This window comes from Rhinoraja longicauda, chromosome 15 (genome assembly GCF_053455715.1).
Source record: "Rhinoraja longicauda isolate Sanriku21f chromosome 15, sRhiLon1.1, whole genome shotgun sequence".
NCBI classification, from domain to species: Eukaryota; Metazoa; Chordata; class Chondrichthyes; order Rajiformes; family Arhynchobatidae; genus Rhinoraja; species Rhinoraja longicauda.
The window spans coordinates 44,163,698-44,178,349 of NC_135967.1; the positions used below are offsets into that span (position 1 = coordinate 44,163,698).

Below are 14,652 nucleotides of genomic sequence, written 5' to 3' on the forward strand. Positions count from 1 at the left end.
CCTCATAACCCTGCGAGCACTACCGTGTTATCAGGCTCTTTGTTTGTGGGGGACGATTAATCGGTTTTATTTGTTACCTGCAGCTTTTTATTCCAAACAGCCGCGGCCGCTAAAATCTCCGATCGAACAAATCCGGCGCCTCTTTGATTTCGCCTCAGCAGGCCAGAAGCGGACGAAATACTCATAAATCAACAGAAGCGGACGAAATACTCATAAATCAAACCAGTTATCCATCTCCATTAATCAATCTTTCAAATATGAAGTGGTTTTTTTTAGGGATAATGCGGGCGCGAAGGAATAGGTTTATTAACATTGATGAGGTGAAGGGCCGCCGCCGCTCGGCTAGCTGGGAACTGTAGTCCCTCCTTCCGCTGGACGAACAGCGCATGCGGATAATGAGTCTTGACGTCATCCGAAACCTTCCCCCTGCCGCCTTTATTTTTTTGTAATTGTTGATTGGGAATCATTTTTATAAAATGTAAACGGAAGGCGACGGCAAAGGAGAAAAAATGTAATTTTGTTTATTGTTGGGAGGGCGGGGTGTGTGTGGTGGTTGGCGCAAGCGCGGTGGGGGGGGTGGTGGTTTGCGCAGGCGCGGTGGGGGGGGGGGTGGTGGTTTGCGCAGGCGCGGTGGGGGGGGGTGGTGGTTTGCGCAGGCGCGGTGGGGAGGGCCGCCATTTTGTGTGTGTGAGAGAGAGAGAAAGGGATAGGCGACGGAGCGATGGTGCCTCTGACCAGCAAACTGCTGGCTCTGTCCGGTCAGTACACACTCAGCCCGAACTGGAAAAAAAAAGACGTGCTTGCTTTGCTTTCCTGTACCTTGTCAAAGATGCTGTTGTTCTCAATCCACGCGAATGGAGGGCATGCCATGGATGTGACCTTGTAGTGGAGGAGGCTGCAGAGGGAAGGGAAGGGGTGCCACATGAACTTCCTCATAATCTAAAACATAACATTGCTTTTAATGTTTTCTTTTAGTTGCGGGGAAAGATTGGGGGTTAAAATAAGGGGTTCTTTCGACAGAGCCGGGTAGTGAATCTGTGAAGGTCATTGTTGCCACAGAAGGCTGTGGAGGCTAAAATGTGTAGGAAAGACCTGGTTTAAATCGAAGATAGACACAAAATGCTGGAGCAACTCAGACAGCGGGACGAGGCAGCATCTCTGGAGGGAAGGAATGGGAGATGTTTCGGGTCGGCACCCTTCTTCAGACCCGAAACGTCACCCATTCCTTCTCTCCAGAAATGCTGCCTGTCCCGCTGAGTTACACCAGCTTTTTATGTCTATCTTATGTCTATTTTATGCCAGCACCTGCAGTTCCTTCCTTTACAGAATGAAAGGAGACGAGGAGGAATTTCTTTAATCAGAGGGTGGTGAATTTATGGAAGTCATTGCCACAGACGGTTGTAGAGGCAAGTTATTGAGTATTTTTAAGGTGGAAATTGACAGATTCTTGAGTAGGGTGTTGGGGGTTATGGGGAGAAGGCAGGAGAATGGGGTTAAACATAGAAAAATACTTGTAGGAGTAGACCATTCGGCCCTTTGAGCCAGCACCATTCAATATGATCATGGCAGATCATCTAAAACCAGTACCCTTTTGCTGCTTTTTCCCAATATCCCTTGATTCCTTTAGCCCTCAGAGCTAAATCTAAATCTTGAAAACATCCAGTGAATTGGCCTCCACTGCCTTCTGTGGCAGAGAATTCCACAGATTCACAACTCTGGGTGAAGATGTTTTTCCTCATCTCAGTCCTAAATGGCCAACCCCTTATTCTTAAACTGTGACCCCTGGCTCTGGATTCCCCCACCATCGGGAACATTTTTCCTGTCCAATCCTTTAAGAATTTTATGTTTCTAGCCTATCCAATCCTTTAAATTTTTTATATGTTTCTGTCAGATCTCTCATCCTTCTAAATTCCTGTAAATACAAGCCCAGTCAACCCATTCTTTCATCACAGGTTAATTCTGCCATCCTGGGAATTAACCTGGTGAACCTATGCGGCAGTCCCTCAATAGCAATAATGTCCTTCCTCAAATTAGGAGACCAAAATTGCACACAATACTCCTGGTGCAGACTCACCGGGGCCCTGTACAACTGTAGTAGGACCCCCTTGCTCCTAAACTCAAATCGTCTCGCAATGAAGGCCAACATGCCATCAGTTTTCTTCACTGCCTGCTGTACCTGCATGCTTACTTTCAGTCACTGATGTACAAGCACACCCATGTCTCGTTGCATTTCCCCTTTTCCTAATCTGACACCATTCATAATAATCTGCCTTCCTGTTTTTGCCACCAGAGTGGATAACCTCACATTTATCCACGTTATATACAGCATCTGCCCACTCACCCAACCTGCAGCCTCATAGCATCCTCCTCGCAGCTCACACTGCCACCCAGCTTTGTGTCATCCGCAAACCTGGAGATGTCACATTTAATTCCCTCGTCTAAATCGTTAATATATATTGTAAATAACTGGGGCCCCAGCATTCAGCCATGCAGCACCCCACTAGTCACTGCCTGCCATTCTGAAAAGGACCCGTTAATTCCTACTCTTTGCTTCCTAACTGCCAACCAGTTCTCTATCCATGTCAATACCCTACCCCCAATACCATGTGCTCTAATTTTGCACACTGATCTCTTGTGTGGGACCTATTCACAAAATGCTGGAGTAACTCAGTAGGTCAGGCAGCATCTCAGGAGAGAAGGAATGGATGACGTTTCGGGTCGAGACCCTTCTTCAGACTGATGAAGAAGGGTCTCGACCCGAAACGTCACCCATTCCTTCTCTCCTGAGATGCTGCCTGACCTGCTGAGTTACTCCAGCATTTTGTGAACAAATACCTTCGATTTGTACCAGCATCTGCAGTTATTTTCTTATACTTCTTGTGTGGGACCTTGTCAATGGCTTTTTGAAAGTCCAGATACACCACATTCACTGGCTCTCCCTTATCCATTCTACTTGTTATATCCTCAAAAAACTCCAGAAGGTTAGTCAAGCATGATTTCCCCTTCTTAAATCCATGCTGAGTTTGACCGATCCTGTCACTGTTTTCCAAATGTGCTGCTACAACATCTTTAATAATTGCCTCCAGCATCTTCCCCATTATCCCCATGTAAGGCGAACTGGTCTATAATACCCTGTTTTCTCTCTCCCTCCTTTCTTAAAAAGTGGAGTTACACTGGCGTCCCCGCCAGTCCACAGGAGCTGATCCAGAGTCGAGAGAACATTGGAAAATGATCACCAATGCATCCACAATTTCTAGGGCTACCTCCTTGAGTACTCTGGGATGCAGACCATCAGGCCCCGGGGTTTAATCTGCCTTCAGTCCCAACACTTTACCTAACACCTTTTCCTGACTAATGTGGATTCCTTCCTGTTCCTCCTTCACACTAGATCCTCGGTCCCCTAGTATTTCTGGGAGATTGTTTGTGTCTTCCTTAGTGAAGACAGAACCAAAGTACTCATTTAACTGTTCCGCCATTTCCTTGTTTCCCATTATAAATTCACCTGTCTTTGATTGTAAGGGACCTACATATGTCTTCACTAATCTTTTCCTTTTTACATATCTAAATAAGCTTTTACAGTCAGTTTTTAATATTCCGGCAAGCTTTCTTCCGTGCTCTTTTTCCTCCCTTTTAATTAACCCCTTCGTTCTCCTCTGTTGAGTTCTAAATTTCTCCCAGTCCTCCGGATCGCTTTTTCCTCTGGCCAATTTGTATGCCTCTTCCTTGGATTCTACACTATCCTCGATTTCCCTCGTTGGCCATGGTTGAGCTGCCTTCCCCGTTTTAATTTTTCGCCAGACAGGGATGAACAATTTTTGCAGTTCATCCATACAGTCTTTAAATGTTTGCCATTGCAACTCCACTGTCAACCCTTTAAGTTTGGTTAGCCCAATCTATATGTAGATTAAAGAGAGGGAAAGATAGATCAGCCATGATTGAATGGTGGCGTTGACTTGATGGGCCGAATGGCCTAATTATGCTCCTACAACTTATGACCATGTTAATTTATTGATTATTTTTGTTGTGGAGAAAGGTTGGGCAAATAAGGGGCTGAAATAGAGTTTTACAGTGGTTTGCATTTGTAGATATTGGTTTATTAATTCCCACCCCCCCCCCCCCCCCCAAAGTTTAGGGAAATAAGAGTGTAGGAAGGAACTGCAGATGTTGATTTATACAAAATAGACACAAAATGCTGGAGTAACTCAGCTGGTCATGCAGTATCTCTGGAGAGAAGATACTTCTTTTCAGGACCTTTCTTCAGACCCTGCGTCCTGACCCGAAACATCACCTATTCCTTTTCTCCAGAGACGCTGCCTGACCTGCTGAGTTACTCCTGCATTTTGTGTCTATCTTGGGGAAATAAGAGGTTGGACCTGTAGTGTTTTGCACTATTGTGGTTATAGGTTTGGGGAACTATGGGTACACACAAAATGTTTCATCTATGGTGAAAATGGACAGCTGTTTTATTTTAATCGGGACCCTTATTCAGACCTAAATTAAGGCATATTAAAATAAAATGGTGTTGATTAGTAGGACTAGATGTTACAATCCCTAAGGTTTGCACTACAATTAACTGGTGTTGTTCTTGGGGGTGACCACTAGGTGATGTTGCTACCATTCCGACACATCTTCAGTTGTGTACCTCAACGTCACCTTTTATCACAAGACACCCTCAGTTGAGGCAGGCCCACCGCAGGGTGATCAGACCTGGGTGTGTGTCTTATGGTTAGCCTCAAGATGGTAAATAAGGGGTTGGAATTTTTGTGTTATTGGTGTTGCATTATTGTGATTATTAATTTATTGATTATTTTTGTTGTGGAGGAAGGTTGGGGAACTAAGGGGTTGGAACAAGTGTTTTACACTTGTTATTAGCTATTGATTTTTTTTATGGAGAAAGGTTGGGGGAATAAGGGATTAAAATTTAGTTTAGCATTTGTGGTTATTAATGTATTAATTATTTTTATGACATCTGCATTGTGTTTACAGTAAGAATTTCATTGTTCTGTTGTCAGTACATATAACTACAGCACAGAAACAGGCCCTTTGTCCACAATGTCTATGCTGACATGATGACAAGATAAACTAAACGTAGAGTTAAATTAAAAAAATTAGCAAAGGTAACAGCCAGGAGAGGCAAGAAACTTCAGGTGCTGGTTTACAAAAAAAAAAGACAACATTTTGGTATACTAATCTGAAATGTCATCTATTCACGTCACGACCCTTTCCTTGTATGTCAATAAATTTTATTAAATGTTATTGATTATCAGGGATGATATGAGTGTTGCAACTACTTGCCAAGATGCTGCAAGAAGCCTTTTGACAATATTTAAGTCCACAAAATTTGTCTGTAACAGGAAATGGCAATGGGGAGGAATACTGGAGCTAAATATAGACACAAAATGCTGGAGTAACTCAGCTGGACAGGCAGCATCACTGGAGGAGAGAAGGAATGGGTGATGTTTTGGCTTGAGACTCTTCTTCAGACTGGAGCCAGTTTTATTGTCATTTTTGCCATGAATTTGTGTGGAAGTCTTAAATTGGAATGAATTTAAAATGTTAATTGTTAATCTTTTTTTAAAACAATGCAGGTCGGAGCATTCGCCAAATTGCTGCAAGACATGCTCATCACAAAACTGGTCCTGACTTCCATGACAGATATGGAAATTTTGTCCTGGCGGGAGGATTAGTATTCTGTGTTTCAGTTTGGAGTTATGTAAGTTTTTCAAATGCATGTTCTGTATTTTGAGTTTCTAACACCCATTTAATTTGAGAATGGACTCTTGCGCCATTTTCATTCCTGTGAACTAATGATTTGCTTGAACTTATTTTAAGCAACTGGATGGCGTTGGGTTTAATCTGCGTCCAATGCTGTGAATTCAAGAGTTGAGTTGAAGCTAAAATGAAGAACTTGCACATTTAAAAAAAATGACATTTAAAAAAAAAAGACATTTCAATAAAAAGTTTCTCAATTTAGATCAGTTTTCTACAATAGAAATGCCATATCTTCAACTCCTACCTAAGAAACAAGGTTTCTTGTTGAAATTACTCAGCAGCTTGTTCTGATGAATAGTTAGACTCAGATTTGGGTTGATCTTTACCTTATCCACTTTGTTTTTTTATCAATGATCACTTGTATATAATAAGAGGGTATCACAAAATGCTGGAGTAACTCAGCGGGTCAGGCAGCATCTTAGGAGAGAAGGAATGGGTAATGTTTCGGATCGAGACCCTTCTTCAGACCCGAAACGTCTCCCATTCCTTCTCTCCTGAGATGCTGCCTGACCCGCTGAGTTACTCCAGCTTTTTGTGATGCCTGACATTTGTACCAGCATCTGCAGTTATTTTCCTAATCAATTGCTTTGAATTTTTCAATCAACCTGGTATTGACAATGGTGGAGTTTGAAGTAAGAGTTACAGATTTGTACTTCTACATGATGCTTCAACATCTCAGAATACCAGGCGTTTGCCTTTTAAAGATTTTTATCCTTGTTCAGGCCACACTGGAGGAAATGGTTTCCATTTTAAATATTCCATTGTGGTCTTTAAGTGCATCAAGTAGATAAATCCTTATTTTGATACTTGAGGGAATGCTAAGGGTGCGAAGGCAAATCATCTTTGGTAAGCATAGATACCATAATGGTGACTTTGCTCTCCCCATTATTATCAGACTTGTCCAGTACTGACTATCCTCTCTAAATGAGGATTAACCAAAGCTAGTTCTTCCTATGGCAGACACAAAATGCTGGAGTAACTCAGGGGGACAGGCAGCATCTCTGGAGAGAAGGAAAAACAAATCAATCACTAATAACAACAGTGTTAAACACTTGTTCCAATCCCTTACTTCCCCAACCTTCCTCCATAACAAAATTAATCAATAAATTAATAACCATAATAATGCAACACCAATAACGCAAATTCCAACCTCTTATTTCCCCATTTTATTTTAATATACCTTATTTTAGGTCTGAATAAGGGTCCCGATTAAAATAGAACAGCTACCCATTTGCACCATAGATGCACCATTTTGTATCTACCCTTAGTTCCCCAAACCAATAACCACAATAGTGCAAAACACTACAGGTCCACCCTCTTATTTCCCCAAGATAGACACAAAATGCAGGAGTAACTCAGCAGGTCAGGCAGCATCTCTAGAGAAAAGGAATAGGTGATGTTTCATGTTGGGACAAAGAGTATAAAGAAGGGTCCTGAAAAGAAGTATCTTATCTCCAGAGATGCTGCCTGTCCCACTGAGTTATTCCAGCATTTTGTGTCTACGTTCAAGAATTTATTTTTCTTTAAAGTTCAGAGTTCCGTGTATTAGGTCAGTTGTATTATTTTTATTTTCCTACAGTTGGAGAATTATGTTCTTTATGAATACAGCATTCATTATCCATTGTTAGAAGGTTGGTGATTTTGAAATAAATTCAAGAGTACCTTGCCAATAGTTTTGTCATTTTGCAGAAGTTACTTAAAAAATCAACAATGTGTTTAGAACACTTCTAAAGTGTTCAAGAAATTTGAACACTTTCTTGTTCAAATATTGAAATGACCATGTTTTCGCGAAAACTAGAGATCTCTCTTCAGTTTGAAGTCTGAAGAAGGATCTCGACCTGAAACGTTCCCCATTCCTTCTCTCCAGAGATATTGCCTGTCCCACTGTTATTCCAGCATTTTGTCTTTGGTCCCTCTTCAAAGTTCTGTTGTCTTTAGAGAATGTAGTAGTAATAATATGTATTACATGCGTTCCTCTGTTTGCATGTAGGTTTGTACGCAGACTGGGATCACATGGAACCTTTCGCCAATTGGCAAAATCACCCCTGAAGAATGGAGAACAAAATAGACAAATGGACCAAGTGTTCGTAATGAAGAGTACAGATGAGCTAAATTTGCCTCCGGCCTCATGGCTTATTCTGTACTAATTTACTTCTGTATATGATGTTTCATATTAAATCAATAAATTATAAAAACAAATTGTATCCATTGGAAAAAAATCAATTTTCTACTTTTGGGTCATGAGGTGCTCATGTTACAGCTCATCTTTCTCCAGTTTCTTTCCAGCAAACTTCTTGGCTTCTCTGTCATTTGTGAGATTCACATCTGAGCACTTAACCAGTTTCTGAATTGCTGCCTATCTATTGATCTGGCATCTTAATACTTTGCACTAATGTCCATTTATGTCTATTGTGGTTATACCATTTCAACCTGCCACCCTCCAATGCCAATGTCTGTAATGAAGTAGAGCAGAATTGGACTGTACCCTTGCTTGTGAAAGGGCCATTTAGAAGCCTGACAACAGACAGAAAGATGCTGTTCATGACTGGTGTTGCACCCTTATTTCCTGAGCAATATTTATCCCAAACCTTTGTTCAGTATCACAGAGTATTTGGTCATTGCTGCATTGGTGAAGCAATCTCTCTAGCCTTAGGGACCACATTTGCCACATGCAGCTAAGATTACGTTTCAAACAAAATGAACTAAAGCATTTGGGAAGGTATAATAGATGCTTTTATTTCTTGCATTGAGCTGTAACTACAAAGTTCCTATCTTGCAGTTTCCCATTCACGCAAGAGATGGGGCTATAGCACAAGTAGCAATCTTTCTATAGATAAGTCACATAATTATTAGGGTTAGTGAGATATATCAATCCACACGAATTCATATTCTGGGAAGATTTCTATTCCCACCCATGGCGGCAAACAGCTGATGTGGATGTAAATGAGGTTGAATGAATGATTTTGTTGAAAATTAATGATTCTCACACCATCCTGGAAAGCATTTATCCCTCACTAAATCAACTTAAAATAATGACCTGTTACATTTGTTTTGATAATTTAGTATGTCAGATGTCAGAGCAAATAAATAAAAGGTCTACAAGGAAATACGTGGGGCATGGAACTAATAGGATTGGTCCAAGGAATCTCCCTCTTTGTCATACGTAAATGAGACTGACAGACTGATATATTGTGGCTATTCTGTAAACAGCATCAACTTAAAATAATGACCTGTTACATTTGTTTTGATAATTTAGTATTGATGAATGCAATGTTTTTTTTATGTTACCTGTTGCATCACAAGTGTTGACACTGGGAAGATTTTTTTTTTTTATTCGTCTGGGCATTAATGTTCAACCCTGATGTGACTGAGCCAATTAGCTTACCAGCATGTCTTTGGGATTTAGCAGGGACATTGAGTGCCCAAATTCAGACAGAGACTACCTGACAGTACGCAATAAGACTTAAACATTCAGTCACATCAGGGTTGAACATTAATGCCCAAACATCATCTTTGGGATCAGGCATGAGCTGCCATTGGAGAGTTTTCCAATTGACTAGTTTCACTAGCGTTACGTTACCGTTCTGGGTCAATGCTGCCTTGATATTAAATGCAGCTATTGTTATTCCTTCTCTGATGTTCAATTCTTGCTTCATTGTCTGGCCAGTCTATGTTAAGCTGAGTCCTTCTGGGCAGAATACAATATGAATTTAATAAAGCTATTTCACAGGATAACACATGTGAAATACTAACAGCAGCGGGCTGTTGACTAATGGGTCAGTGTAAAGTTCCAAAATTGCATTACTTAGCTATAACAGGTCAAGTATACTGATGGAAAAACATGTAACTAACAGAATGAGGAAACTCGTCTTTTAAATAGAACCTGGCACAATAATTCAAGGAGCAAAACGTTTGCTAATATCTTCAGCCAAAATGCAGAAATATATTCATTAATTTGTGTTTTTTCTTTCTGTCTTCAAATAGAGGATTTCTGATACGATTCTGTGGATTTTATCCATTTCAGAGAACATATAAAGATATTAGAAGGTTGATATGCAGCATTAGATCATAAGTGATTGGAGTGGAATAAGACCATTTGGCTCACCAGGTCAACTCTGCCATTCAAACATGGCTCCTCCTAACCCCATTCTCCTGCCTTTTCCCCATAACCTCTGACACCTGTACTAATCAAGCGTCTTGGATTATCACCGAGTGGCGCCAGCAATGGCTGCCTCGCCAACAGTCTCCTATCCTTGTGTTTTAATTGTATGTGTTAAATGTATGTTTTTAGTGTTCTTTAGCTTGTTTTATGTGGGGGGTGGGGGGAAATTTTTCTATTCTCTTACCTCGACGGAGATGCAATTTTTATTTCTGTATCGTATCTCTGTCCTAACGTAGATCCTCCGGCCTAACATCGTGGAGTTGGTGGCCTTTGCTGGAGACCGATTTTGAGAGCACCACCGTGGTCGCCTGCGGTCTTACCATTGTGAAGCTCACGATACCTTTGCCAGGAGTCGACCTCGGAGCTCCAACCTTAGGTCAGCGACCGGCTTTGGGAACTCAAAGCTGTGGGAGTTTCGATCGCCCCCACAAGGAAGTTTTGATCGCCGACGCGGGAGCTTCGACTGCTGGCTGCGGGAGCTACGATCGCCCTGACGGATGGTTTGACTGTCCCGACCGTGGGAGAATAAAGAGGAAGAAGATTGGACCGTTTTGTCTTCCATCAGTGTAAAATGTGGGGAATCCATTGTGGTGGTTTATGTTAACTTTTATGTAGTTGTGCGTCTTGTTGCTTTTTTTTGTATGGCTGTATGGTAATTCGCATATCACTACCTTAATTGGTACATGTGAGGATATAAGATCTTTGAAACCTTTCCTAGCAGCATCCAAATATATTTAAAATATTTTCTTATTTTTGCCAGCTATTTCCAGAATAGAATCCCAAGTTATGTTCCATCAAATTGATGATGTATCAAATCATAAAATGGATGATCATTATAATATATAGATCATCAAATGGATATTCACTTAAACAAGCCAGGAGAGGATCTTCTGAGCTGGTACCATTCGACGTTATTTTGATGAAGAAATTTTAAGCTTTCATTTATTTCTATTCATAGAATAGTACAACACAGGAACAGTGCCCTTCGCCCCATAATGTTTGTGCCAAACACGGTGCCAAGACCAACTCTTTATCTGTCCGCACATAACCAATAAACCTCCATTCGCTGCATTTTCATGTGCATGTGGAAAAGTCTCTAAGTGCCACTGTCGTATCATGTCCACAAATTTTGTTGTCCTCCAATTATGGGTTCATTTTATTGACCGGCAGTAATGGGGAGCTTGCTTAAAGTAGCCCATTTTTATTATCCCCTTTTCATATTGATAAAATCTTAGAATGTTTATTGCTCAAGTGAATATGAATTTTATTGGCAATGACTCGTCTGAATTTTGCCATAGAATGTTTTTGGACTTTGTCCATTGCCACCATTAGCCACTTCCAACAGGCAGATTGGTCCATATTTCTTGATTAGCAGTGGCACATGTATCTTATAGAAATGATTGATTGTGGCGCTGAAATTGGTTCTGATTCCATTCTGGTGCTGATTCAGATATTGGTTCTGATTCTATTCCAAACAAGCGTATAATCTAATCTGGCAAACCACACTATTGAGGGCGAGTTGAGTTTTTGCAGGAACCGACTTTCATCAGCTGCAAGGGGGGGGGGGGGGGGTGGGGACACTAGTTCAAGAAATACCATTATTTGTCCCTTAATCAGGAACACAAAACTCCAGCTGTCCGTGTACTTTTAATGCCAGTTTAAAGTAGTCAATGACAGCTATCCATGAACGATGGCAGATGGTACCTTTAATGCCAGTTGTCCGTGGACTTTTGACGCCAGGTAATACCTTTAATGCCTGTTATCCTGTACATTTAACGCTAGTTATCCCTGTACATTTAACACAAGTTGTCAGTATAAATTGTGCACATTTAACACCATTTATTGGTGTACATTTAACACCAGTTACCCGATATATTTAACGGCAGTTATCCGTGTACATTATGTACATTTAACACCATTAATCCTGTACATTTAACGCCATTTATCCTGTGTACATTCAACGCCATTTATGTGTACATTTAACACCATTTAATCCTGTACATTTAACGCCATTTATCCATGTACATTGTGTATATTTAACGCCATTTATCCCGTACATTTAACGCCATTTATCCCGTACATTTAACGCCTTTTATCCATGCACATTTAACGCCATTTAGTCTGTACATTTAACACCATTTATTCTATACATTTAAGGCCATTTATCCCTGTACATTTAACGCCATTTATCCGTGTAAATTTAACGCCATTTATCCGTGTACATTGTGTACATTTAACGCCATTTATCCGTGTACATTTAACGCCATTTATCCCGTACATTTAACGCCATTTATCCGTGCACATTTAACGCCATTTAGTCTGTACATTTAACGCCATTTATTCTATACATTTAAGGCCATTTATCCCTGTACATTTAACGCCATTTATTCTGTGTACATTTAACACCATTTATCCTGTGTACATTTAACACCATTAATCCTGTGTACATTGTGTACATTTAACACCATTTATCCTGTACATTTAACGCCATTTATCCTGTGTACATTTAACGCCATTTATCCTGTGTACACTGTGTACATTTAACACCATTTATCCTCTACATTTAACGCCATTTATCCTGTGTACACTGTGTACATTTAACGCCATTTATCCTGTACATTTAACACCATTTATCCTGTGTACATTTAACGCCATTTATCCTGTGTACACTGTGTACATTTAACGGCATTTGTCCTGTGTACACTGTGTACATTTAACGCCATTTAACCTGCACATTTAACACCATTTATCCTGTGTACATTTAACGCCATTTATCCTGTGTACATTTAACGCCATTTATCCTGTGTACATTTAACGGCATTTATCCTGTACATTTAACGTCATTTATCCTGTACATTTAAGGCCATTTGTCCTGTACATTTAACGCCATTTATCCGTGTACATTTAAGGCCATTTATCCGTGTACATTTATCCTGTACATTTAACGCCATTTATCCTGTACATTTAACGCCATTTATCCTGTACATTTAACGCCATTTATCCGTGTACATTATGTACATTTAAGGCCATTTTTCCGTGTACATTTATCCTGTACATTTAACGCCGGCGTTATCCAGCGACGAGGCTCCTCGCCTCCGCCCACTCTGTGCACGCATTTATCCTGTGTACATTTAACGCCATTTGTCCTGTGTACACTGTGTACATTTAACGCCATTTATCCTGTGTACATTTAACGCCATTTATCCTGTGTACTGTGTACATTTAACGGCATTTATCCTGTACATTTAACACCATTTATCCTGTACATTTAACGCCATTTATCCTGTGTACAATGTGTACATTTAACACCATTTATCCTGTGTACATTTAACGCCATTTATCCTGTGTACATTTAACGACATTTATCCTGTGTACATTTAACGCCATTTATCCTGTGTACATTTAACGCCATTTATCCTGTGTACATTTAACGCCATTTATCCTGTGTACACTGTGTACATTTAACACCATTTATCCTGTACATTTAACACCATTTATCCTATGTACATTTAACGCCATTTATCCTGTGTACACTGTGTACATTTAACGCCATTTATCCTGTGTACACTGTACATTTAACGCCATTTATCCTGTACATTTAACACCATTTATCCTGTACATTTAACGTCATTTATCCTGTGTACACTGTGTACATTTAACACCATTTATCCTGTGTACATTTAACGGCATTTATCCTGTACATTTAACGCCATTTATCCTGCACATTTAAGGCCATTTATCCTGTACATTTAACGCCATTTATCCTGTACATTTAATGCCATTTATCCGTGTACATTGTGTACATTTAAGGCCATTTATCCGTGTACATTTATCCTGTACATTTAACGCCATTTATCCTGTACATTTAACACCATTTATCCTGTGTACATTTAACGCCATTTATCCTGTGTACACTGTGTACATTTAACGCCATTTATCCTGTGTACACTGTGTACATTTAACACCATTTATCCTGTACATTTAACACCATTTATCCTGTGTACATTTATCGCCATTTATCCTGGGTACACTGTGTACATTTAACACCATTTATCCTGTGTACATTTAACGCCATTTATCCTGTACATTTAACGCCATTTATCCTGTGTACATTGTGTACATTTAACACCATTTATCCTGTGTACATTTAACGCCATTTATCCTGTACATTTAACGCCATTTATTCTGTGTACATTTAACGCCATTTATCCTGTGTACACTGTGTACATTTAACGCCATTTATCCTGTGTACACTGTACATTTAACGCCATTTATCCTGTGTACACTGTGTACATTTAACGCCATTTATCCTGTACATTTAACGCCATTTATCCTGTACATTTAACACCATTTATCCTGTGTACATTTAACACCATTTATCCTGTGTACATTTAACCCCATTTATCCTGTGTACATTTAACGCCATTTATCCTGTGTACATTTAACGCCATTTATCCTGTGTACACTGTGTACATTTAACACCATTTATCCTGTGTACATTTAACGCCATTTATCCTGTGTACACTGTGTACATTTAACGCCATTTTTCCTGTGTACACTGTGTACATTTAACGCCATTTACCCTGTACATTTAACGCCATTTATCCTGTACATTTAACACCATTTATCCTGTGTACATTGTGTACATTTAACGCCATTTATCCTGTGTACATTGTGTACATTTAACGCCATTTATCCTGTGTACATTTAACGCCATT

The 14,652-nt window shown here is 40.0% G+C and overlaps 2 protein-coding genes across 2 annotated transcripts in view; both read left to right on the forward strand.

Moving 5' to 3' along the window:
• Positions 1–649: 649 nt before the first annotated feature.
• cox7b (cytochrome c oxidase subunit 7B) lies at positions 650–7,976 on the forward strand. Its single transcript, XM_078412031.1, has 3 exons — positions 650–758; positions 5,589–5,713; positions 7,763–7,976. The coding sequence occupies exons 1-3, from the start codon at positions 722–724 to the stop codon at positions 7,838–7,840; spliced, it is 240 nt and encodes a 79-aa protein (XP_078268157.1). The 5' UTR covers positions 650–721; the 3' UTR covers positions 7,841–7,976.
• A 2,293-nt stretch (positions 7,977–10,269) lies between these two features.
• Positions 10,270–14,652, forward strand: part of LOC144600694 (copper-transporting ATPase 1-like) — an 83,394-nt gene continuing 79,011 nt past the window's right edge. The window contains exon 1 of the mRNA XM_078412585.1: positions 10,270–10,507. The gene's annotated coding sequence lies outside the window, so the exon portion shown is untranslated. The remainder of the gene's footprint in view (positions 10,508–14,652) is intronic.

Excerpts from the sequence above, each read along its gene's own strand:
- cox7b (XM_078412031.1), top strand. The coding sequence starts at position 722 with ATGGTGCCTCTGACCAGCAAACTGCTGGCTCTGTCCG. Across the intron at positions 759-5,588 it reads CAAACTGCTGGCTCTGTCCG|GTCGGAGCATTCGCCAAATT; the intron begins GTCAGTACACAC and ends AAAACAATGCAG. Across the intron at positions 5,714-7,762 it reads GTGTTTCAGTTTGGAGTTAT|GTTTGTACGCAGACTGGGAT; the intron begins GTAAGTTTTTCA and ends GTTTGCATGTAG.